The following is a 26,663-nucleotide window of genomic DNA, read 5'->3' on the forward strand; positions in this document are numbered from 1 at the left end:
ATTTATCCCTCAACCAACACCACTAAAGTAGATCAATGGTCATTATTGCATTGCTGTTTGTGGGATTTTGCTGTGTGCAAATTAGCTGCTGTGTTTCCTACATTACAACAGTGACTACACTTCAAAAGCACTTCACTGGCTGTAAAGTGCTTCACGGCTTCCTGGGGTCCAATCGACAGAGCAGGTTAAAGATGGAATTTATCCTTTTATAGCATCTATCACGACAGGTGAACTGAAAGCAGAAGAGCTAGTCAGACAGACAGAGAGTGAGAGACAGAGAGAGAGAGAGAGAGAGAAACAGAAGGAGTAAGAGAGAGAGACAGAGAGTAACAGAGAGAGAGAGAGAGACAGAGAGTGACAGAGAGAGTCAGGGAGAGCGAGAGAGAGCAAGAGAGAGACAGTGCGAGAGAGAGCGAAAGCAAGAGAGTGAGTGCGAAAGTAAGAGTGAGAGAGAGAGCGAGAGAGCGACAGAGAGAGCGAGAGAGAAGACAGAAAGAGCAAGAGAGAGACAGAGAGAGTGAGAGCGAGACAGAGAGAGCTAGAGTGAGAAAGCGAGACAGAGAGAGCGAGAGCGAGAGAGCGAGACAGAGAGAGCGAGAGAGAGACAGTGCGAGAGAAAGAGAGACAGAGCGAGAGAGAGACAGGGCGAGAGAGATAGACGGAGCGAGAAAGAGAGAGACTGAACGAGAGAGAGATGGAGCGAGAGAGAGAGAGACGGAGCGAGAGAGATAGACGGAGAGAGAGAGAGAGATGGAGCGAGAGGGAGAGAGGGAGACAGAGTGAAAGAGAGAGGAACAGTGAGAGAATAGGAGAGACAGCAGATGGTGCAGGTAACGGTGAGGCAGATTAAAGGAAAGAAGGTGAGGAAGATGACAGGCTGGATATAACTCAGATTGAGAAAAGGCACTTGAAGGAATTTTAACACCAGAAATTCAAGCCTGAAGACCTGACAGGACAGGTGAAAACTAATACTTGTTTATTTTATCATTAGGAAATTCAGGAAAACTTTCCCCATTATTCGGACCAGCAATTATGGTATTGTTACAGCAACAATTACATAGGATTTATAAAGGGCATTTCTGAGTTTTTCAATTAACTATTTAATTGAATTAATGTTTCAGTTCTTTTTGCCAGTTTGTCCCAGGTCCTGGGATCATTAATTCAAACTGTCACTTGGCAGATTATTTGACTGTGGGAATCTGGGGGAGAAGGGGAACTGCAGCACAGCAAGATCCCATCCAGCTCTGTCATCTGGAAAATCAGCTTCCAACCTGGGGGACCAGAGGGAACCAGAAACTTCAGTTCATCCAAAATTCTGCTGTCTGTATCCCATCTCGCACCAAGTCCCATTTGCCCATCACCCCTGTGCTCACTGACCTACACTGCTCCCAATTTAGCAACTCTTCAAATTTAAAATTCCTTTGTGTTCAAATCTTTCCATGGCCCCGCCCCTCCCTATCTCTGTCACCTCCCACAGCCATATTACCCTCGGGGATCTCTGCACTCCTCCAATTCTGGCCTCTTGAGCATCCCGATTTTAATTGCTCAACCATGGACAGTGGTGCCTTCATCTGCCAGGGTCTTAAGCTCTCTCCCTAAACTTCTCCATCTCTCTATTTTGCTTTCTTCCTTTGAGACACTCTTTCAAACCTAAACTGACACTCCCAATGCAGGGCTGAGGGAGTGCTGCATTATCAGAGGCGCTGTCTCTCAGATCAGATTTTAAACTGAGGTCCCATCTTCCCTCTCCGCTGGACCAAAAAAGTCCCATGGCATGATTCCAAGGGAAGACAGGGGAGTTCTCCCTAATGTCCTGAGCTAATATTGATCTCTTGACTAACATCAACAGATTATCCAGTTATTATCATATTGCTGCTTGGGGGAGCTTGCTGTGTGCAAATTGGCTGCCACGTTTCCTACACTACAACAGTGACTACACCTCAAGACTACTTAACTGGCCGTAAATCACTTTGGGGCATCTTGAGATCGTGAAAGGCGCTAGAGAAATGCAAAGTTCTGTCTGCCTTATACCCAAATACACGGGAGTGCGGTGAAAGTCAATGGAACCCAAATGGGATTGGGCGTTAGGAAGGAGAAAGTAATTTTCCGATCGGGAGAAACTCCCTCTGAAAACATTCGGCTGTGTTGGGGAACTTCAAGGGCAGAGGGCTTTCTGATCGTCAGAATACACGTCACCTCAAAAATAAAACAGAACCAAAACTCGAACATGAAAGCAAAAACACTCCTGATTATAAAAAAGAAACAGTTGGAAACATTTCAAGGTTACAAAGTAATCTCAGTGCTCAAGAGACAGCAACATCAAAAATGGCTAGACAATAAAAATGTCCCAGTTCACCCATCTAGCATGCTGGAAGTTGCACGATTTTATAAAAAGACATGAATTTCAAAGTCACAGCTCCCAGCAACATCAACAGTCACTGGTGGATAGAATGAGCCGGCACAGGAAGCCATTCAGCCCATCCTGATTGTGCTAGCTCTTTGGTGGAGCAATCTAATTAATCGTATTCTCCCCCCCGCTCTCTCCCCTTTAATTTTCCTCCTTTTCAAGTATTTAACTGTTTGAAAGTTACTATTGAAACTGCTTCCACCACATACATTCGGGCATTGCGTTCCAGGTTCCACAACAACTCGCTGTGTTAAAAAATGCTTCCTCATGTCGCTTCTGGTTCTTTCGTCAATCATCTTAAATCTGTGTCCTCTGGTTAGTGACCCTTCTGTCACTAGAAGCAGCTTTTCCTTATTTATTCTAATAAAACCATATCAACATTCCGTGCTCTTCTTCAAAATGGTGCCATGTTTTCTTTTATGTCCACCTGAAGGGGTAAAGACCTTCGTCTCAACCAAAAGGTGGCATATCCAGCAGTACAACACTCCACTAGGAGCCTCAGCATTGGATTACCTGCTTTTTGTTAAGTATTCTTTTCACAGGACATGGACATCACTGGTCAGCCTTTGTTTCCCATCCCTAATTGCCCCTGAGAAGGTGGTGGTGAGCTGCCTTCTTGAACCGCTGCAGTCCATGTGGTGTAGATACATCCACAGTGCTGTTAGGGGGGGAGTTCCAGGATTTTGATCCAGCGACAGCGAAGGAATGGCGATAATAATTCCTAGTCAGGGTGGTGAGTGGTTTGGAGGGGAACCTCCAGCTGGAGGTGTTCCCGAAGGGCCATGAAGGCTCGAAACGTTAACTGATTTCTTCTCCGCCGATGCCGCCAGACTTGCTGAGTTTTTCCAGGTAATTCTGTTTTTGTTTTGGATTTCCAGCATCCGCAGTAGCTTTTAGCTTTTTGTTTTTATCTTTGTGTTTGATTGACTGCCACCTCTCTTCAAAAAATGCCCTCTTTGAAGAAGTATGGTTCTGTCCTCCGACAGGATTTCCGACTGTCTCTTCTGCCCTGCTCATCTCCACAATCATCACACCACACCCTCAATGTGTCTCTTCCCCCCCTTTTCCACCCCCCCCGCCCCCCACCCCCCCCACCCACCTTAAACCAATTTATATTTCTCCCTTCTTCTAATCTATGCTCCAGTTCTGCCGAAGGGCCATGAAGGCTCGAAACGTTAACTGATTTCTTCTCCGCCGATGCTGCCAGACTTGCTGAGTTTTTCCAGGTAATTCTGTTTTTGTTTTGTGTTCCCATGTGTCTGCTGCCCTTGCCCTTCTAGATGGTAGAGGTCACAGTTTGGAAGGTGCTGTTGAAGGAGCCTTGGTGAGTTGCTGCAGTGCATCTTGCCGATGGTACACACACTGCTGCTACTGCTCACTGGTGGTGGATGGAGCGATTGTTTAAGGCGGTGGATAGGGCATCGATCAAGTGGGCTGCTTTGTCCTGGACAGTGTCAAGCTTGATTATTGTTGGAGTTGCACTCATCCAGACAAAAAGAGAGTATTCCTCCATGCTCCTGACTAGTGCCTAGTAGATGGTGGACAGGATTTAGGGAATAGTTGCTCGCCGCAGAATTTCCAAGTCGCCGGATTTGGATTTGAACGCCCAACCTTCTCACTCAGAGGTGAGAGTACTACCCACTGAGCCACAGCAGACGCCCGTGCATTCGGACTGCAAACTGCACCAGTCCATGCACTCGGTCACACTGTCTAGGTTCCAATAACTTCCACACAACTGATGCTAAACTGATAGATTTCCGCACTTACTCCTTCCTTCCATCCTTAAATAACTGAGTGGCACCAAAGGCCCAGTTCCTTAATCTAAAGGGGTTTGGAAAATTATGACTAATGCATTTGCAACTCTCTCGCTTATTTATTTTAACAACCTGTGGTGGGAGTCTCTAGGCCATGGATATTTTGTTTCTCTTAAGCCCCATCATTTCCTTCATCATCATTTTCTTTACATATTAATTCCACTCAATTTTTCCATGTGGCTTATTTTTTGATTCCCTCCCATTTCTGGTGTTTTTTTCATCGAGACTGACTCTCCGAGTGCAGTACCGAGGGAGTGCTGCAGTGCCAGGGGTGCCATCTTTTGGGTGAGATGTTAAAGTGAGACCTCCTCTGTCCTGTCAGGTGGACATATCCCATGGCACTAGGTTGAAGAGGAGCAGGGAAGTTCTCCTAGTGTCCTGGCCAGTATCGACCCCTCAACCAACACATCACAAAACAAAACATCTGGGTCATTTATCTTTTTGCTGTCTGTGGGAGTTTTCTGTGCACAAATTAGCTGTGCACAAGTAGCATTCCCCTCAATACAACTGTGACCACACTTCACCAAGTACTTAATTGGCTCCGATGCACTTTGGGATGTCCAGAGGTGGTGAAATAGAAATGCATGTCGTCACTTTGTTCTTTATTTCTTTGGAGCTGTGGCTCTGGATCCTGCAGTGATATTGGCTTTGGGTCCGATTAAGCTTTAAATAAACCATCGTTAAGGGGCTCTCTGGGCAGGCGCCATTGGGTGGCCCTGAGAATGAGTTTGCATTGCTCTGTGTTATTGACAGCGTGCGAGAGGGTGAGGCACCTTGATCCAGGACACAACTCTCTGCTCATTCATCGCTTCGGAACCAACACCCAATGCATCAGTTTATTTAGAAGGGACCATGCCCAAAACACAGATTGGCTGCGATGTGCCCAGCATGGGATCCACAGCTTCCAGGCTGCAATTCTACCTGGAATACAGCCATGTGGCCTGGTGCCTTTAAGAGAGAACTCTGAACCAACATGACAAAGTTCTGCCTCTATTTTGTTTCCCCACCCACGATTTTCCTCCTCCAGCCCCTCTTCCTCACATCTTCCTGAGGTAAAATTCCACCGGCACAAGCTCGTCCCTCCTGGCAACACAGTTGGCCGTTCCATTTCTGTCTTGGCAGCTCTCCTCCTCCCAGTCCCTACCTTGGCTGGAAAGCGAGCGTGTGCAAAGGTCAGATAGAAGGCAGAGGAAGTTTCTCCCCCCTCCCTGGTCATCCTGCTCACGTTCAAGCGCATCAGTCATTGGACAGAGACCAGGAGCTGGAACCCAGGCTCATTCCCAGCAGGGAGAGAGCAGTGGGAGGTTGTGCGTGTACAACCTGGGGCTCTTCTCAAGAAGGGGTGACCTCCTGACAGGCCTTTAAGATTGTGAGTTGATAGGGTAGGCGTTGAGAAGATATTTCCACTCGTTGCAGAGTCAAAAATAGGAGGTCCTAAATATCAGACTAATCAGTTACTAATAAATCCAATAGGGAATTCAGGAGAAACTTCCTTTACCCAGAGCATGTGGAACTTGTGACTGAGGTGAACAGCATAAATAAGTTTAAAGGAAAGCTGGATAAACACATGAAGGAGAAAAGGAATAGAACAATTTGCTAAAAGGGTGAAATGATGAGGGATGGGAGGAGGCTCATGTGGAGCATAAACTTCAGCACAGACCAGTTGGGCTGAATGGCCTATTTCGGTGTGGTAAATTCCTAGTCATTTGTACGAGGGCATTGCTACTGATTTTTGCCTAGACTTTCCTTTCACTGGGTTTACTCTACGCCACACGCTCCTCTTTTTGTATTTTCCCTTGCCAGGATTGTCAGTCTAATCCCAACAATACCATTTAATGATTTACATACCTGCCTGAAAAAAATCACGTCCTTGATTTCAATTTGCTGCTTTCTCACCCCACCGACCCCACTGCCCCTCCTGAAACCTCCTCTAGTTCCACATCCCACTGCATCACCTAAACACCCCATAAATCCAGCTTCCTGCACTCCACCCGCTCTGCTGCTTCTCATCCGCAGACCACCGCTCTGATTCCACAGCCCTGAAGAGGCAGCTAGAGCAATCTGTGGCTTACTCAAGCACGAGGATTACGAGCATGAGTAGGCCATTCAGCCCATCGAGCCTGCTCTGCCATTCAAGAAGATCATGGCTGACCCGATTGTGATCTCAACTCCACTTTCCTGCCCGCCCCCATAACCCTCGACACCTTTGTCAATCAAAAATCTGTCTAACTATATCTAATGACCCAGCCTCCACTGGTTTCTGGGCAAGAGAATTCCACGACCCTCAGGAATTAAAATATCTCCTCACCTTCGTCTTAAATGGACACACCTTATTTTTAAGCTATGTTGCCTAGCCCTAGACATCCCCACAAGGGGAAAGATCCTCTCAGCATCCACTCTATCAAGTCCCCTCAGGATCTCATACGTTTCAATATGATCATCTCTCATTCTTCTAAACTCCAATGACTGTAGGCCCAACCTGCTCAACCCCTTCATCCCAGGAATGAACCTTGTCTGAACTGTTTCTAATGCCATTATATCCTCTCTTAATGAGGGAGATCAAAACAGTACACCATACTCCTGATGTGGTCTCACCAACGCCCTGTACAGCTGTAGCATAACTTCCCTACTTTTATACCAGGTTCCTCTTGCAATTCATGGCCACATGGTATTTGCCTTCCTAATCACTTGCTGTACCTTTATAGCAACTTTTGGTGATTCATGTACCGTGACACCCAGATCCCTCTGTACTGCCAAGTTCTGCAATCTCTCTCCGTTTAAATCATTTGCTGCTTTTTCTATTCTTCCTGCCAAAGTGGACAAGTTCACCTTTTCACACGTTACACTTCTGCCAAATTTTTACACGCTCACTCTGCCGATCCCTTGATGCCCTCTTCGTAACTAAATTTCCCACCTATCATTGTGTCATCAAAAAATTTAGCGACCATACATTCAGCCCCTTCATCCCAGCCATTGGTATAGATTAGGAAAGATGGTGGCGTAGTGCTATTGTCACTGGATTGGTATTCAGGAGACCCAGTGCAATGCTCTGGGGACCCGGGTATTCTTGTGGTGTTTTGAGTTGGTAGGATTTGGGTCCTGAGATGGAAAGCTCAGCGTTCAAGCCCCCGCTTGAGGAGTACTGAGGGAGTGCTGCACTGCCAGAGAGTTCTAAAATATTCTTTCATAGGATGCTGGCATCGCTGGAAAGGCCAACATTTGTTGCCCATCCCGAATTGCTCTTCGAGAAGTGCAGCCTTTTGGATGGGATGTTTCAACTGAGGTCCAGTCTCTCTCTCTCCCTGGTGGGCACAACAAAATCCCATGGTACTTTTTTTTTGAAGAAGAGCAGGAGCGTTCTCCTTGGCGCCTTGGCCAACACACATCCATCAATCAACATCACAAAAACAAGATTACCTAGTCATCGTAATATTGCTGTTTGTACAAACATTGGCTGCTGTGTTTCCTACAAAACTTCAAACATACTTAATTGGCTGGAAAGCAAGATATTTGGTCATTGTGGAGGGCACTATATAAATGCAAGTCCTTTTCCTTTTTAAACTCCCTCCCTAAACCACTATTACTTATACCCCTACCTACAAAACCTCTTCAAATCCCAAAGTTGGGACACCTGACCAAATACAATTTGACAACATTTTGGTATCTGGCCTGGCTTTGGAATGGTTAATTATCTTTAAGACACGCTGTGCACAAAATTAATCTGCCCAGGAACAGAAACGAGGCCATTCAGCCCCTCAAACCTGCTCTGCCATTCAATGGGGCCATGACTTGATCTGTATCTCCTTTCCCCACACAGCAGTGCAGACTGGGCCACTGAATGTATTCTAGCCTGGGTCACACAGATTGTTGATAGACAAGGGAGTCAAGGGTTGTGGTGGGTGGACAGTAGAGTGGAGTGAGACCACAACCAGATCAGCCACGATATTATCGAGTGGCGGAGCAGGCTCGAAGGGCCGAATGGCCTACTCCTCCTCCTAAGCCCTATGTTCCCATGAATCTAAAAGTCTATTTACCAAGCTTCGCTCCATCTCCTTCAATACCTTTACCCAGAGGAAATCCATCAACCTCAAGCTTGAAAGTTTCAATTAGCCCCCAGCAACCACAGCCTTTTGCCTTATTCAAGAAGTGGCTCACCACCAACTACTATTGTGTGGGTTATACCAAGAGATACAGTCCAGGTTCCCTAGGTCCAATCCTGAATGAGTTGATCAAGGTCTGACTCAGTCGGCCACTGTGACAAGGCCACTTACGGATACCAGGATCAGCTGTAGTTGCAATGCCTCGTCCCCTTGCTGAGATAGCCTACCAGCCCTCATTGTCTCTCACCTCCCCCACCCCGCCACTCCACCAACCCCATCCCACCCTGCTCTTAACCCCAGAGAGGTACCAGACTGCAGCTGCTATGTTTGGAACTGTAGCCCCAACTAGGATCTCGACACAGCCACTCAAAGAAACAAAGTGGATTTCCCATTTCTTCCTCCTTTAATAAGCACAACGCAGATTTCAGGGATGGGAAAAGGCCATTTAACCAAAACCCATCCATCTAGTCCCTGGTGAGATGGTGGTGTCATGGTAATGTCACCGGGCTGGTAATGCAGAGGCCCAGACTAATGCTCTGGCGGCCTTGTCAGCGATGCCCACATGCTATGAAACCCCTAATCCAGCCAAAGTCCTTCCCCCTATTATTCTATTTCAACCATTAATGACCTTGAGGGAAGGAAATCTGCTGTCCTTACCTGGTCTGGCCTACACATGACTCCAGACCCACAGCAATGTGGTTGACTCTTAACTGCCCTGGGAAATGGCCCAGCAAGCCACTCAGTTCAAAGGCAATTAGGGGATGGGCAACATATGCTGGCCTTGCCAGCGACATGCACATCTCATGAAAGAAAAAAGTAAATTACTGAAAGTTTGGTCAAATAGGGAGGTTTCAAGGAGTGTCTTAAGCGAAGAGATTGTTAGAGAGACAGAGGTGTAGGGAGGGAGTCCCAGACCTTAGGGCCCAGGCAGCTGAAGGCACAGCGGAGGGGTTGAAATCGGGGATGCTCACGGGAGCAGAATGGAGGAGTGCAGAGATCTGGGAGAGTTGTGAGACTGGAGATTACAGAGATAGATAGGGAGGAGTGAGACCATGGAAGGATGTGAAAACAAGGATAAGAATGAGGCTTTGTCAGACCAGGAGCCAGTTTCGATCAGCAAGAGGATGGTGGGGACGGTTGTGCAGGACTTGGGCAGCTGAGTTTTGGATGAGGTGAATTTTAGAAATGGTGTAAAGCGGGAGGCTAACCAGGAGTATGGTGTTAACGGCCGAGACAGCAAGTTTTCAGCAGCTGATAGGCTGAGGTGGGGAGGAGATGGGTGATAGTTAAATGAAGAAGAATGATGGAGCTGGGGGATGTGTTTTGTCTGGACATTTAATCATTGGAAAATCTCTGCCCTTGAAGGAGGGACAGGGTAAAGCAGCTGAGCTGATTCCTGAGATCTGGAATGTCAGGTATGAGGAAAGCTTCAAGGATGTTGTGCATGTTTTTGTTCACGAGGAGATGGTGAAGTCAATTGTTAGCGAGGTTCTGAGGGGAAGTAACAGTGTTGGTCGAGATGGACAGATTTCTCACTGGGAGGACACAGATGTGGATCAATGCTCCTCCTGCCCCTGCCCAAGGGTAAACATTCCCAACCGGAGCAATCCCAGATATAAAACATTAAGGTGCTGAAAAGGCAGCTGTGCTGTTTAGTCACTGTTACATTGGCATGTGTTCAGGTCAGATTCTGGGTGCCTGGCATGTTTCGGTTTCTAAATCTGGCTCTCTTATCCCAGTGACAGACTCCTCGGCTCTGGTCTCTGAGCCTGTTGTCAGGATAAGGAAGCTGGGCCTCATCGTGTAAATGTTCCCAGAATCAAAAAATAAAACCAGGGCACTGTAGAAACAGCGTTCATGCCTGAGTCAGAAAGTTCTGGGCTCAAGTCCCACTCCCAAGACCTGAATTTTTTGGATGGCGGGGTTTCCCCACTCCCCACCACCCTCCGAAGAGTCAGCAGGGAACCACATTCCCACCTGGTCCGAGTGCCCCTCAGCCATTTCCCGCTCCAACGCACATCAATAGGCTGCAGGCGCTTGGCAGAGCTGCAGTGGCCTGAAGGGGAACTTCAGGAAGATGCCTAAGGCTAGGGCCCAGGGGGCCGGAGGACCAGGTAAGTTTAAAGGATCCCAGGGCTGGGAGGGTAGGGAAGGCCTGGGGAGGTTGAGGGGGGGGGGGGCTGCAAAAGAGGCAATCGGGGTGTCGTGGGAAGAGGCGAGGGTGGTCCAGCAGCCACTGAACCTTAAAGATGGGGGCGCCCTCAGTCAGAAAGGGGCTTCTGATGGGGGCACCTGCAATTTCCAACCTTCCCGTTGGAGCCTAAGCTTCCCCCACGCCAGGTAAGTCCTCCCACCAGCCTAAACATTGAGGCTGGGAGGGAAATGGCCCTGAAGTAGCCAATAATTGGCCTACCCACCCCAGTGTAAAATCGTTGCGAGGACGGGGCGGGCTGGAACTCAGAGGGAACCCCGTTCCTTCACAGTCACGCTCCCCCCCCACTTAAAAAGCCCCCAGCTGGGGAAGGTGAAATTCAGGCCCAAACTTGAAGGCTGAGGAATGTGTGTTCATATTGTGGTCAAGCAGGCCGAGTACGAAGCTGCAACTCTTTCCGATACACGCCATTGGCAGGCGATAAGAGCAGGGGAGGTTCCTGGTCAGCCATGTGAGAGGAAGAACATCGAAGTCTCTACCATCAATCACTACCCATAGCTCCACACTACAACATGCATGTAAACACGTATGTTGCCACAGCAACTCAGACTCCCTGAGTGATCTGTAACACGCCACCACAATAAACGTCCCTGATTCCTCTCTGCTCTAAGAAGGACAACCTTGTTGATGTGTAGATTCAGTGTTGTTTGTGTCTCTTTGCGAGGATGATGTGACTCCTTCACTACCTCACCCAAATCAGCACGGTTCCTGTGTCAGCTTGGACAGTGAAAGAGATTTAGATCATGACAAAGACACCACAGCTCAATCAGCCCCTGCCCCTTCCGGCTCACTACACTGTTTCCAACACGAGTCACTCGCTTGTGACCAAGAGCGAGAATCCTGGCTGACTCTGCCCTGGAGCTGCCAACTATGATAGAATGCATTCCTGGAGGTTTCATCACATGACTTTCCCCCACACTCCAGCCATTTGTCGGCCAACACATCCATCTTTGTGACATTCTGCTTTCCCATGCCAATTGGAAAGCAAAAAGACTCATTATCCAATTGGATGATGCTTGACTGTCAGCCAAACAGCATTTTTTCCCCTCCTTTTAAATATTTTTATATCTGGTAAAGGGAAATGTTCAAAGAAAATGACCAAAAAACCCAATCTTTTTTAATGTCTCGATGATTATTCCGAGAGTGGCTGTGTACTCTGTCCTGGGGATTGATCTTCAATTCCTGGAGACTCCAGGCCAATCCTGGAGGGTTGGCAACCCTACTCTCCCGTGCTGAAAGCAGAGGGTTGTTCCTGAACTCCCTGACTCAAATTATTCTGCTTTCCATCTCAGACTGAGGGCCATATTAAACATCAAAATGATAATCACAGATGAGGAATACACTAGCCATTTTAAAAAATTCAATCTTGGGATGTGGGCCAGCATTTATTGCCCGTTGCTAATAGCTCATTGTTTGGAGGACATTTAAGAGTCAAGCACGTCAGTGTGGGTCTGGAGTCACATGGAGGCCAGGCCCAGGTAAGGACGGCAGATTTCCTTCCCTCGAGGACATGAGTGAACCAGGTGGGTTTTTATGACAACTGGTCATCGCCGGACTTTTAATTCCAGGTTTTTTAATTGAATTCAAATTCCATCATCTGCCGTGGCGGGGATTGGAACCCAGGTCCCACCAGAGAATTACCCCGGCTCCCTGGATTACCAGTCCAGTGACAAGACCACTACGCCAACGCCTCCACCCTCAGGTGGTGTTTAATATCTGGAATATTGTGAACTCCATGGTTTAAAAGGAAATGAGCGAGTGATGTTAATGATATTGTACTTTGCAGCAAATCAGCAACAAGCTAATTACAGCAAATCAGTGACATGTACCCCTCAGGGCAGAGCACATGAACACTGACTGCTTCAAGGCGATGTTGCCTGTGCCTAAATAACACATCCTGAATCACTGCAAACATCATAGAAAGTGTTACATCTCAATCTTTGCTGCACTGACAAATTTATAGCCTTTAATTATCATTTTCAAAGCAGTGGAAATGCGATCTAGTTTCTCGGGGATGGCTGGAATCAAGTCACAGCCACAACAGCCTTGAACACGCTTGCAAGGATCTTTGTTAGGCGTGTTTTTTTTTGGGGGGGTGGGGGATGGGGTGGGTGGGGGGGGGGGGGGCTTCAGCCAGGCGTTGAGCTGTTTCCGTGGATCACAGCTGGCCAGTTGTGCTGACAGGACCTTCCTTTTGTTGTTAAATGACCCTTGAATTCTGCACCTCCGGCCGCAAGTGCTGGAACCGTGGGCCTGCCCTGTGGGCGCGTGAACAGGAGGGAGGCCATTTGGCCCATCTAGCCCCTTCCGCTAAACAATCAGATCACGACTGACCCGTACCTCAACTCCAGTTACCAGGCTTTGCTCCATATCCCCCCACCCCCCGAGACCCTCACCCCACAAAAATCTATCAATCTCAATCCTAAAAGCTCCAATTGTAGCCCACACCCCCCCCACAGCATCTACAGATATTTAGAGAAATGCAGTTCCAGATACCCAGTACCCTTTGTTTGAAAAAGATCCTTTGTAATTTTCCCTCCCAAACATTAAGATTCTTCTGCCTTGTTCCCTCTATCCATCCTACTGATTGTGCAACAGGCTTAAAGGACCTCATGACCCTGACTAAAATCTCACTTTTCTCCCAAAAATCTACCCTTTAGCTAGAAATATCTGCCCTGATACAGGGTCAGAAAAGGATACAAAGGATATATTCTCTAGCCTGCTTAATGTTAAGGTCTCTGGACCCAGGTTCACCAGAATGCTGTCTGTTAGGAGCAGATCGAAATAGATGGGGAGGGGTGGGGGGTGCTTTTGGGGCTTTTTTTCCATGAGAAGTGTGACAGGGTTTCAGACGCCAGTGTTTAACAAACTGAAAGGATGGGGGCAGGGTAGAGAGAAGCCTACTGTTAATGTAGTTGAGGGGTCACGAATGAAGGGGCCACAAATACAAGGTGGAACGCGAGAGGTTTAGGACAGAGGGCAGGAGAAACTTGATGGCAAATTGACTTAGCGATGCAGAAACCGCGTCGACTTTCAAGACGGCGGAGAGGGAAACAAGAGTTAACCTTTGAGATCCGTGTGACCCTTCTGCTGTCCTTCTCTCTCCACAGACGCTGCTGGACCTGCTGAGGTTTTCCCAGCATTTTCTGTTTCTATTCAAGATTGGATTGGCGGATAGAGGTAGAGGGAGTCAAGAAAGATGGGAATTGGTCAGGTAAATGGTATTTGGGGATATGTGCTTGTGCCCAGGGTAAACACCAACATGGAGTGGTTGGGCCGAATGGCCTGTTTTGTAACCTTGAAGCGTTTCCGTGGCTTCTCTTCATTTGGTGCCTTCAGCATAAAAAAGTGTCTCGTGGGCGTAAATCAGACAGAATTTGACACCAAGCCAAAGATGACACAGAAAGCTTGGCTAAAGGGTTAGCCTTTAAGGAATGTGTTAAAGGGAGAAAGAGAGATGGGGAGATTCAGGGAGGAAATTCCAGGGTTTGGGGTCGGGATTGTCGGAATGGCTGCCGACAGCAGAACAATGACAATGAGGAAGGCACAAGTAGTTGGAACTGGAGGGTATCTCAGAGGGTTGTAGCGCTGGGGCAGGTTACAGAGATGGGAGAGGGGTAAGGCCATGAAGTGATTTGAACATGAGAATGAGAATTGTAAAATGGACGCTTTGCTGGAGGCGAAGCTGGGTCAGTGATTACCGGAGTAACAGGCGAATGGGACTTGGTGTGATGTTGGATTGGGCAGCAGAGTTTTGGACAAGCTGAAGTTGACAGAAGGTGGAAGGTTGGGGGTGTGGGGGGGGTTGTTGGCCAGGAGGGTATTAGAGCGGCCGAGTTTAGAGGTAACAAAGCTGCGGGTGAGGGTTTTGGCAGCAGCTGAGCCACAGCAGCAGCAATGGCAGGCGATGATAGAGAGTGGAAAACAGACAGTGATATATGATGCAGGGAGCTCAGCTCAGAGTCAAACAGGGAGCCAAAGCTGTAAATATCCTCCCGCGGGATTCGAAAAGTGTAGAGAAAGCCTGGATGAGGGAGAGGGAAGAGTGTTCTGTGTCCCTGGATTTTCATGAGTGTCTTATTGCACTCGTTCCCTATATCAAATCCACAGTCATCAAAACAAATCATGTATTTGCCTTCAGTAGTGTGACAGTGGCTGCTCTGTGGGGAGGGGGGACTATGTGCGATGGGGAGGGGGTGTGTGTGTGTTGGGGAGGGGGTCTGTGTGTGATGGGGAGGGGGTCTGTGTGCGTTGGGGAGGGGGGGCTGTGTGCGATGGGGAGGGGGGGCTGTGTGTGATGGGGAGGGGGTCTGTGTGCGTTGGGGAGGTGGGGCTGTGTGTGATGGGGAGGGGGGGGCTGTGTGCGATGGGGAGGGGGGGGCTGTGTGCGATGGGGAGGGGGGTCTGTGTGCGTTGGGGAGGGGGTGTGTGTGTGTGTTGGGGAGGGGGGTCTGTGTGCGATGGGGAGGGGGAGGCTGTGTGCGTTGGGGAGGGGGGTCTGTGTGCGTTGGGGAGGGGGGGTCTGTGTGCGATGGGGAGGGGGTCTGTGTGCGTTGGGGAGGGGGGTCTGTGTGCGTTGGGGAGGGGGGGCTGTGTGTGATGGGGAGGGGGGGGCTGTGTGCGATGGGGAGGGGGTCTGTGTGCGATGGGGAGGGGGGGCTGTGTGTGTTGGGGAGGGGGGGCTGTGTGCGATGGGGAGGGGGGGGCTCTGTGTGATGGGGAGGGGGGGCTGTGTGTGATGGGGAGGGGGGGGCTCTGTGTGATGGGGAGGGGGGGCTGTGTGTGATGGGGAGGGGGGGGCTCTGTGTGATGGGGAGGGGGGGCTCTGTGTGATGGGGAGGGGGGGCTGTGTGCGATGGGGAGGGGGGGGCTGTGTGCGTTGGGGAGGGGGGGCTGTGTGCGATGGGGAGGGGGGGCTGTGTGCGTTGGGGAGGGGGGGCTGTGTGTGATGGGGAGGGGGTGTGTGTGTGTGTTGGGGAGGGGGTCAGTGTGTGATGGGGAGGGGGGTCTGTGTGCGTTGGGGAGGGGGTGTGTGTGTGTGTTGGGGAGGGGGTCAGTGTGTGATGGGGAGGGGGGGCTGTGTGTGATGGGGAGGGGGGGCTGTGTGTGATGGAGAGGGGGGGGCTGTGTGCGATGGGGAGGGGGGGCTGTGTGCGTTGGGGAGGGGGGGCTGTGTGTGATGGGGAGGGGGTGTGTGTGTGTGTTGGGGAGGGGGGGCTGTGTGTGATGGGGAGGGGGTGTGTGTGTGTGTTGGGGAGGGGGTCAGTGTGTGATGGGGAGGGGGGGCTGTGTGCGTTGGGGAGGGGGTGTGTGTGTGTGTTGGGGAGGGGGTCAGTGTGTGATGGGGAGGGGGGGCTGTGTGCGATGGGGAGGGGGTGTGTGTGTGTGTTGGGGAGGGGGTCAGTGTGTGATGGGGAGGGGGGGCTGTGTGCGTTGGGGAGGGGGGGCTGTGTGCGTTGGGGAGGGGGGGCTGTGTGCGATGGGGAGGGGGGGCTGTGTGCGTTGGGGAGGGGGGACTGTGTGCGTTGGGGAGGGGGGGCTGTGTGTGATGGGGAGGGGGGGCTGTGTGTGATGGGGAGGGGGGCTGTGTGTGTTGGGGAGGGGGGTCTGTGTGTGATGGGGAGGGGGGCTGTGTGCGTTGGGGAGGGGGGGCTGTGTGTGTTGGGGAGGGGGGGCTGTGTGCGTTGGGGAGGGGGGGCTGTGTGTGTTGGGGAGGAAGGGCTGTGTGTGATGGGGAGGGGGTCTGTGTGTGATGGGGAGGGGGGCTGTGTGCGTTGGGGAGGGGGGGCTGTGTGTGTTGGGGAGGGGGGGCTGTGTGTGTTGGGGAGGGGGGTCTGTGTGTGATGGGGAGGGGGGGCTGTGTGCGATGGGGAGGGGGGGGCTGTGTGTGTTGGGGAGGTGGGGCTGTGTGCGATGGGGAGGAAGGGCTGTGTGTGTTGGGGAGGGGGGGCTGTGTGCGTTGGGGAGGGGGGGCTGTGTGTGTTGGGGAGGGGGGGCTGTGTGCGATGGGGAGGGGGGGCTGTGTGCGATGGGGAGGGGGGGCTGTGTGCGTTGGGGAGGGGGGACTGTGTGCGTTGGGGAGGGGGGTCTGTGTGCGTTGGGGAGGGGGGGCTGTGTGCGTTGGGGAGGGGGGGCTGTGTGCGATGGGGAGGAGGTCTGTGTGCGTTGGGGAGGGGGGGCTGTGTGTGTTGGGGAGGAAGGGCTGTGTGTGATGGGGAGGGGGTCTGTGTGTGATGGGGAGGGGGGCTGTGTGCGTTGGGGAGGGGGGGCTGTGTGTGTTGGGGAGGGGGGGCTGTGTGCGATGGGGAGGGGGGGCTGTGTGCGATGGGGAGGGGGGGCTGTGTGTGTTGGGGAGGGGGGGCTGTGTGCGATGGGGAGGGGGGGCTGTGTGCGATGGGGAGGGGGGGCTGTGTGCGATGGGGAGGAAGGGCTGTGTGTGTTGGGGAGGGGGGGCTGTGTGCGTTGGGGAGGGGGGGCTGTGTGTGTTGGGGAGGGGGGGCTGTGTGCGATGGGGAGGGGGGTCTGTGTGCGATGGGGAGGGGGGTCTGTGTGCGATGGGGAGGGGGGGCTGTGTGTGTTGGGGAGGAAGGGCTGTGTGTGTTGGGGAGGGGGGGCTGTGTGCGTTGGGGAGGGGGGGCTGTGTGTGTTGGGGAGGGGGGGCTGTGTGCGATGGGGAGGGGGTCTGTGTGCGATGGGGAGGGGGGGCTGTGTGTGATGGGGAGGGGGGTCTGTGTGCGATGGGGAGGGGGTCTGTGTGCGATGGGGAGGGGGGGCTGTGTGTGTTGGGGAGGGGGGGCTGTGTGTGATGGGGAGGGGGGGCTGTGTGCGTTGGGGAGGGGGGGCTGTGTGCGTTGGGGAGGGGGTGCTGTGTGTGTTGGGGAGGGGGTCTGTGTGCAATGGGGAGGCTACCACATTCACCTCTTACAACTAGCGATGGCCAATCACTGTGGTCCACCCAGGACTCAGCCTCCACCCTCTGGGACCCAGTTGATAGATGATTGTCCTACCTTGGATACACTGCAAAGATCCATCTTCTGCTCTTATGGTGAAGGTTTCTCCCGGATTAACCTGAACTAAAATAACCTGCAACAAAGACACAAAGAGTTAGCCTCAGCCCAGGACAGCACCAAACACACAATAAAGACATTCTCATTGGTAGCCCACCCGGCTAGGATTAGGAGTACTCGAGACCAGGACCCAAGATGTGTGGAGCTACCCGATTTCAGCCAGTGGAGTGCTGTGACACCACAACTGAGCTCAGTACCCCACTCCTCACCCCCCAATCCCCATTTCCCCCATGCGAGAGAGCGGGAGACAAGCACGGACTCCAACTTCCATCACCGCCCAGTAACTGCATCTCAAGGATGACCACTCGGGCAATGGAAACACAACTGTCTGGACTGTTTTCCTTGGAGAGAAGAAGGCTGTGAGGAGGCTTGACAGAGGTATTCAAGTCACTGAGGGGTGTGGACAGGGTAAATAGTGAGAAGCTGCTCCCACTCAAGACAACATCAAGAACTAGAGGGCACAAATTCAAAGTAATTGGCGAAAGGAGTAAATGTGATGCGGGAAAAAAATTTTCACCCACAGGGTGGTTGAAGTCTGGAACAAACTTCCTGATAGGGAAGGTTCGATCGAGGTATCCAAAAGGGAATTGGATTGCTACCTGAAAAGAGAGAATGTGCAAGGTTACGGGGATAAGGCAGAGGAGTAGGGCTAGGTAGAATGCTATTTCAGGGAGCCAGTACAGACTTGATGGGCCAAATGGCCTCCTTCTGTACCGTAAAGATACTGTGTTGCTGTGATAATCTATGTTCTTTATGATATAATGTTGTGCTGATGGAATGCTTAGCTCTTTATTCTTTAGGATGTGGGGCGATGCTGGTGAGGCCAAATTTTATTGCCTGTTCTTAGTTGCCCTTGAGGTGGTGGTGAGCCACCATCCTTGAACTGCTGCAGTCGGTGTGGGTTTGATGGAACTGAATGGTTTGCAAGGCCACTTCAGGGGGCAGTTGATGTGGGACTGGAGTCACTTGAGGCCCAGACCAGGTAAGGACAGCAGGGTTCCTTCTCTAAAGGTCATCAGTGAATCAGTTGGGTTTTTACAACAAACCAATAACTTCCTGGTCACTTTTACTGAGACCAGCGTGTTGTGGTACACCTTTAAGTGGGTGTGGTTATGTTTTCTGTATACATTACCAGAGAGGGAAATGATGTCATGTATCACATGATTCAGACTTGGCCTCAGTTTGTTCTGAGGAAGCTCCCAGCTCAGACATGGGTACAAGTTCTCCAACTGGCTAAAACTGCCACCAACTTCTCAACTCCTCAATAAATGCATACAATGTATTTTTGTGTTTATCAATCAGTGTATGGGGTTGGTGCCTTGATGTTTACCCACTAAGTAAATAGAAGGAAAAGAAAAAACACAACACAACCGTTACAAAATTCGATGCTGTGATTCAACTCTTCGATTACCAGTCAACAAACTGAACCACTAGTCATCAATATGATAAAGAAATAAACAACTGCATTCATTAGGATTTGAATTAAAATTCAATTTGCAGCTCATGCCAAACTTGCAGACCCACTAACTTCTCCCAGATCGAATGGAACCAGTCACTAAATTTCAGCATTAACACAGTGGAGGTCCTGGCTATTAAGCTACTTTGCTCAAACAGATATGTCATGACAGACACCAGGGGAGAGAGAGGAGGTGAGTTATCTCCGGTATCCTTTGGGCCAATATTTATCCCATAAATAACATTAACAGACAGATTGTCTGCTCATTATCACATTGCTACTTTCCATTTTTTGGGAGCCTCCCCTGGACAAAGGCAGACAGAGACGATGAAATTCATCATCGCCTCCAATGTTCCAGCTCAGCCTTTGGCTGACTCAGGTAAATGGTATTTGAGGATCAGGATTTCAAACCTGTGACTGAAGCCGTGGTTTACTGGGCAGCAGTGATTGCGGTGCTCCCTGTGGGAGCTTGCTGTGTGCAAATTGGCTGCCACATTTCCTACAACGGTGATTACATTTCAAGTGTACTCCATTGGCTGTAAAGGGGATTGGAACGTTCTGAGGCGATGAAAGGTGCTACAGAAATGCAAGTCTTTGCTTCCATAGGTAGAAATAAAAGTGAAGGCAACTTTCAGCGTAGGAGGCTGTTATGTCTAAGGTGAGGCGTCATGTGGCTGCCATGACATTAAACAGCCTCTCATCTTTCTTTCGGATCCTCTTGAACCCAACATTTATATATTTTGAAGAAAATATTTCCTCAAAGTTTGAATGTGAAAGAACGAACTTGCATTTCTCCAGTGCCTTTCATGACCTCAGAAAGCCCCCAAAGTGCTTCGTAGCCAATAATAAAGTACTTTTTGAAGTGTCGTCAGTCACAATATAGGAAACAAAGCAGCCATTTTGTACACAGCAAGCTCCCACAAACAACAAAGTGGGGTATGACCAGATCATCCGTTTTTAGGTGTTCGTTGAGCGTTACATATCGGCCAGGACCGAGACAGGATCTCATGGTGCTGGTGAGGATCTATTAGCAGGAGATAAGAGGATTGGCTAATTAACGGAAAAATCGGGATAAATGGGTCATTTTCAGGTTGGCAAACTGTAACTAGTGGCGTGTCACAGGGATCGGTGCTGGGGCCTCAGCTACTTGTAATCTATATTAATGACTTGGATGAAGGGACAGAGTTAAATTTGCCGCCAATACAAAGATAGGTAGTGAAGCAACTTGTAAAGAGGGCACAAAGTCTGTAAAGAGATATAGATAGGTTAAGTGAGAGGACAAACATTTGTCAGGTGCAGTGTAATTTCGGGAAAATGTGAGGTTGTCCACTTTGGTGGGAAGAATAGACGAGTAGAATATTATTTAAGTGATGAGGGAGTGCAGAACGCTGCAGTACAGAGGGATCTGGGTGTCCTTGTACATGAAGCACAAAAAGTTAGCATGCAGGTACAGCAAGTAACTAGAAAGGCAAATGGAATGGTGGCCTTTATTGCAAGTGGGCTGGAGCATTAAAGTAGGGAAGCCGTTGCTATAGCTGTACAGGGCATTGGTGAGACTGCACCTGGAGTATTGCATGCAATTCTGCTCTCTTTATTTAAGGAGGGATATACTTGCCTTGGAGGCAGTTCAGAGAAGGGTCACTGGGCTGATTCCTGGAACAAATGAACTGTCTGGTGAGCAGGTAAGACAGGTACTCACTGCAGTTTAGAAGAATGAGAGATGATCTTATTGAAACATGTACCTTTCTGAGGGGGCTTTGACAGGGTTGATGCTGAGGGGATGTTTCCCCTCATGGGGGAATCTAGAACTAGGGGGACACAGTTTAAAAATAAGGAGTCTCCCATTTAAAAGCGAGAGATGAGGAGGAATTTTATTTCCTCAGAAGGTCATTAGTCTGTGGAATTCTCTTCCAGGAGAGCAGTGGAGGCTGGGTCACTGAATATATTTAAGGATGCGTTAGTCAGATTTTTGACTGACAAAGGGAGTCAAGGGTTATTGGGGGTGTTGCAGACAGGATGGTAGAGTTAAGGCCACGATCAGATCAGCCATGACCTTATGTTATGGCAAAGTAGGCTCGAGGGGCCAAATGGCCTACTCCTGCTCCTATTTCTTATGATGTCATGTAGGACACCAATGAGGAACTCTTGCCGTTTATCTTTGAAATAATGGCCATGGGGTGTTTTCTATCCACCGGAGAGAGCAGTCTGAGCCCTTTTTAACATCTCATCTGAAAAACGAAATCACTAAAACAGATCATCGGGTCACTGCCCCACTGACTGTTCCTGGCAGCTTGCTGTGTTTCCTACGTTACAACAGTGACTACACTTCAAAAGTGCTTCATTACAAAAAAGGACTGAACTTCAAAAAAAAAAGGGAGAGGACTTCATTTCACTCCAAAGTGCTCTGGGAGGTCTTGAGGTTGTCCAGAATTGTGAGGAGAAGTTGCCGTTGAGGGTGGGGAAGGCCGGATTGGGTTTGTTTTGGGTGCCTTTCCTTCACTGAGGCTCGGTATCCTGCACTTCCAAGGGCACATGGTGTAGGGGGTAACATATTAGCATGGGTAAAGGATTGGTAAGCGAACAGGAAGCAGAAGGGTCTTCTTTGGGCTAGCAAGCTGTGACAAGTGGAGTGCCACAGGGATCAGGGCTGGGGCCTCAACTATTGACAATCTACATCAATGGTCTGGATGAAGGGACTGAACGTATGGTAGCTAAATTTGCCAATGACACCAACGTAGGTAGGAAAGTAAGTTGTCAAGAGCAGGCAGACGGATATAGACAGGTTAAGTGAGTGGGCAAAAAATTTGGCAGATGGAGTATAATATGGGAAAATGTGAACTTGTCCACTTTGACAGGAAGAATAGAAATGCAGTATATTATTTAAATGGAGAGAGATTTCAGAACTCGGTGGTACAGAGGGATCTGGGTGTCCTGGTACATAAATCACAAAAAGTTAGTTTGCAGGTACAGCAATTGATTAGGAAGGCGAATGGAGTGTTGGCGTTTATTGCAAAGGGAATGGAATATAGAAGTGGGGAAGTTTTACTACAGCTGTACCGGGCCTTGGTGAGACCACATCTGGAGTACGGTGCACAGCTTGGACCTCCTTATTTGAAAAAGAATATAAGTGCTTTAGAAGCAGTAGAGAAGGTTCACTCCACTCATTGCTGGGATGAGGGGTTTATCCTATGAAGAAAGGTTAAACAGGTTGAAGCTGTACCCACTGGAGTTCAGAAGAATGAGAGGTGACCTTATTGAAACATATATGATCCTGAGGGGACTTGACAGGATGGGATGTTGAGAGGATGTTTCCAACTGTGGGAGAGACTAGAACTAGAACCTCAATGTGGGTGTAGACTATAAACTGGTCCTAAAAAGGATCATTTTACTGATAGTAGACAGATGATGGAGGAATGACTGAATCTATTAATGAACAAAGATATGAAATGGAATGACCTGGCCTTACAAATCCTGTATGAAAACACACCTTCTGCAGGAAGCTAACTTCTGAGTTTAAGAATATGAGGTTTCGCTTTTAAGGCGTAGATGAGGAGAACTTTTTTCTCTCAGAGGGTCGTTAGTCCGTGGAACTCTCTTCCCCAGAGAGCAGTGGAGGCTGTGTCAGTGAACTTATTCAAGGCCGAGTTAGGCAGACTTTTCATAGACAAGGCAATCAAGGATTATGGGGACAGGTATGAAAGTGGAGTAGAGACCACAACCAAATCAGGGTTTTTCCCAATGGCAGAGCAGGCCCCAAGGGCCAAATGGCCTACTCCTGCTCCTAAGTCCTATGTTCCATGTTCCGTTTGCCTGAGGAAGAATCGCTCGGGACTCGGAGGGTGCTGAGCACAGTGTGGACAGTCAGTGGGTGGAACAGGCACTATTTAACCCTCCTACGCTGCAGTAACAAATTTAATCAAACATTCTGGCTAAAGTGAACAGTCTCCCACACGCAAAGTCATCGAGCTAAACGCCCATTCTAAGAAGGCTGACAATACCAAGTGTATAATAACATTTGGTTGCTAGGACGACAGCCAGCTGCCGTCTGCCCACTATTTATGGAGAGGTAACTTCAGTTCATTTGTTGAGCTGAGGGTGATTCCATTCCATTCTTATCTATCCGATCACAGTCAGAGAATAGAATCTCTTGCAATGGCTTCTCTTCCTGTTCCCGTATTGTTAACCCTGGTGTCCCCCAAGGATCAATCCATGGCTCCTATTTCTCATCCACATCTCCTCAGTGATATCATGCAAAAAGAGTGCTAGTTTTCACGGGTACGCTGACGACACCCAGCTCCACCTCACCATCACCTCTCTCGACTCCTCCACTGTCTCTAAATGATCAGACTGCTTTATCCGACATCCATCGCTGGGTGAACAGGAATTTCCCTTAACTAACTAGGAGGTCTGAAGCCATTGTCTTCAGTCTCCATCATAACTTCATTCCCCAGCTACCAACACAATCCCCTCACTCTGACAACAGTCTGAGACTAAACCAATCCATTCGCAATTTTGACATTCATATTTGACCATCTGACACATATTGGCACCGTCACTAAGACTGCCTATTTCCACCTCCATTACATCACCCAGACATCTGCTGCTGCTGCTGAGGTGATGGCATAATGGTATTGTCACTGGACTAATAATCCAAAGACCCAGGGTAATGCCCTGGGGACCTGGCTTCAAATCCCAGCGTGACAAGATTTTTTAATTCAATAAAAATCTGGAATTTAAAGTCTGATAATGACAATTTGTCGATTGTCGTAAAAACCCATCTGGTTCACTAGGGAACTTCCTTTAGGGAAGGAAATCTGGCATCCTTATCCGGTCCGGCCTACATGTGACTCCAAACCCACAGCGATGTGGCTGACTCTTAACTGCCCTCAGAAATGGCCAAGCAAACCACTCAGTTGTGTCGAACCACTACAGAAAATTGGACCTACACCATGTGGACTACATCGGTTCATGAAGGCAGCTCACCACCAGCTTCTCAAGGGCAATTAGGGATGGGTAATAAATGCTGGGCCCAGCCAGCGATGCCCACATCCAACGAATGAATTAAAAAAGCATTGTTCATGTCCACCAGACATTGCAAAGGGCCTTACAGCCTATGAAGTACTTTTTAAATAGTAGTCACTGTTGCAATGTACAATGTTGCAATGAAACATCCATGTCGTTGATTTCTCTGGACTTGACGATTCCAAAACACCCCTGACCGGCCTCTCACATTCTCCCGCCCCCATAAAGCTAAGCTCATCCAAAACTCTGCTGCACATGTCCTAAATTGCACCAAGCCCCATTCCCCTATCACTAGGGTTGCCAACCCTCCAGGACTGGCCTGGAGTCTCCAGGAATTGAAGATTGCACACTGCTGTGTGCCACCCTGGAGAAAAATCACCGGGACGTTAAAAAGGTTTTTTTTTGTCATTTTCTTTGAACATTTCTCTTTACCAGATTTAAAAATATTGAAATTGGGGGAAAAGGTTGATTGGCTGACAGGCAAGCATCATCCAATTTAGCCTTTTTGCTTTCCAACTGGCGTAGGAAGGCAGTACATCACAAGGATGGATGTATTGGCCGACTAATGGCTGGAGTGTGGGCGCAAGTCATGTGACAAAACCCTCCAGAAATACGTTGAATCACACTTGCGATTGCTACCTATCACCCCTGTGCTCAGTGGCCCACATCTGCTAATGGTCAAGCAACATTTCGATTTAAACATTTTCACCCTTGTTTTAAAATCCCTCCATAGGCACACTGCTCCCTATCTCTGTAATCTCCTCCAGACCCACAGCTCTCCAAGATCTGTGCTCCTCGGATTCTGGCTTCGCAAACATCCGTGATTTTAATCACTCCACCGTTGGTGGCTGTGCCTTTAGTTGCCTCAGTCCCAGACCCTGAAATGCTTTTCCTGCACCCCCCCCACCTTCATCTCTGTGTCTCACTTTTCTCCTTTAAGACTCTTCTTCAAACCCACCTCTTCAACCAGGCTTTTGGCCATCTGACCGAATATCTCCTTCTGTGATTTGGTGTCCAATTTTTGTTTGATAATGCTGCTGTGAGGCACCTTGGGGCATTTTAACAAAGTTAGAGGAGCTTTATAAATGGAAGCTATTGTTGTTGGTGAACTGGTGAGTGTGGTCTTTCTGCCAAGGGTATGGAAGTGTATGGAAAGACACTTTACATAGAATGACACAGAAATAGACCATTCGGCCCAACTGGTCAATGCTGGTGTTTATGCTCCACATTAGCCTCCACCCACCCCTCTTCATCTCACCCTATCCTCCGCCCACCCCTCTTCATCTCACCCTATCTTCCACCCACCCCTCTTCATCTCACCCTATCCTCCACCCACCCCTCTTCATCTCACCCTATCCTCCACCCACCCCTCTTCATCTCACCCTATCCTCCACCCACCCCTCTTCATCTCACCCTATCCTCCACCCAACCCTCTTCATCTCACCCTATCCTCCGCCCACCCCTCTTCATCTCACCCTATCAGCACATCCTTCTATTCCTTTCTCCCTCATGTGCTGATCTAGTCTGCCCTTAAATATATCTATACTATTCACCTCAGCCACCTCAATTGTCTTCGGACCTCTACTGTTTGTAGCTTGTCACCATTTAGAGAGTACTCTGTTCTATCCTTTCTTGGTACAAAGTTTTATAACCTCACATTGACCAAACAATGTTGAAATCTATTTGCCAAAATTTTGCCCATTCACTTAATCTAGCAATATCTCCTGGTAAACCTATGCTTCCATCTGCACTACATTACTAAACCAATGTTGTATCATCAGAAAGTTTGGATATGTGGGGTATTTCTACCCTGTCAGCTAAGTCGTTAATGAACACACTGAACAGTTGAGGCTGCAGTTCAGATCCTTGCGGGAAACCACTCGACAGTCACATGCTGCCAATCGGAGCATTATCCCCACTCCCTATTTCCCATGGCCGGAGTTTCCCAGCCCCTCATGCCAGCAGGATCTTCCGGTCCCACCGGTGTCGATGGAGACTTCAATGGCTCGTGGGCCCCACCACGGGAGGGGTTGGGGTTGGGGGTGGGGCTGGAAAGTTCCAGCCCTCCCATTCAACCAGTTTCGTAACCAGGTCAAGAATTTGTCTTCAGTTCCAAGAGCTTCAATTTTAATCTCAGTCACTTATGAGGGATTTTATCAAATGCCTTCTGGAAGTCCATATAAATGACATCCACGGACGTTCCCCTGTCCATCACCTTAGTCGCCCCTTCACAAAATTCAATCTGATTCATCAAACATGGCTAATCCTTTATAAATCCACGCTGCTTCTCCCTGATAGCTGGACGTTTTCAAGGTGTTCAGCCACCACCCCCTCCTCAATTATCGGCTCCAGTAATTTCCCACCAACAGATGTTAGGCTAATAGGTCTATAATTCCCCGATTTCCCTCTCCCGCTTTGCTTTAAGTCACCTGCTCGATCATCTCCTCCCGCAGCTCAGTGTCAAATTTTGTTTGATAAACCTCCTGTGAAGTGCCTTGGGATGTTTCACCGCATTAAAGGTGCTATATAAATGCACTTCTTGTTATTGTTGATTCTATAATAAATGATAGTGTTCAAAGAATAAA

The 26,663-nt window shown here is 49.2% G+C and overlaps 1 protein-coding gene across 1 annotated transcript in view; it reads right to left on the bottom strand.

Moving 5' to 3' along the window:
- Window positions 1-26,663, bottom strand: part of fndc3ba (fibronectin type III domain containing 3Ba) — a 285,397-nt gene that overhangs the window by 243,188 nt on the left and 15,546 nt on the right. Inside the window, exon 2 of the mRNA XM_078564466.1 lies at window positions 17,541-17,616. Within this exon, the coding sequence (XP_078420592.1) occupies window positions 17,541-17,616 (76 nt within the window). The remainder of the gene's footprint in view (window positions 1-17,540; window positions 17,617-26,663) is intronic.

Source organism: Cetorhinus maximus, chromosome 19, assembly GCF_964194155.1.
Source record: "Cetorhinus maximus chromosome 19, sCetMax3.hap1.1, whole genome shotgun sequence".
NCBI lineage: Eukaryota > Metazoa > Chordata > Chondrichthyes > Lamniformes > Cetorhinidae > Cetorhinus > Cetorhinus maximus.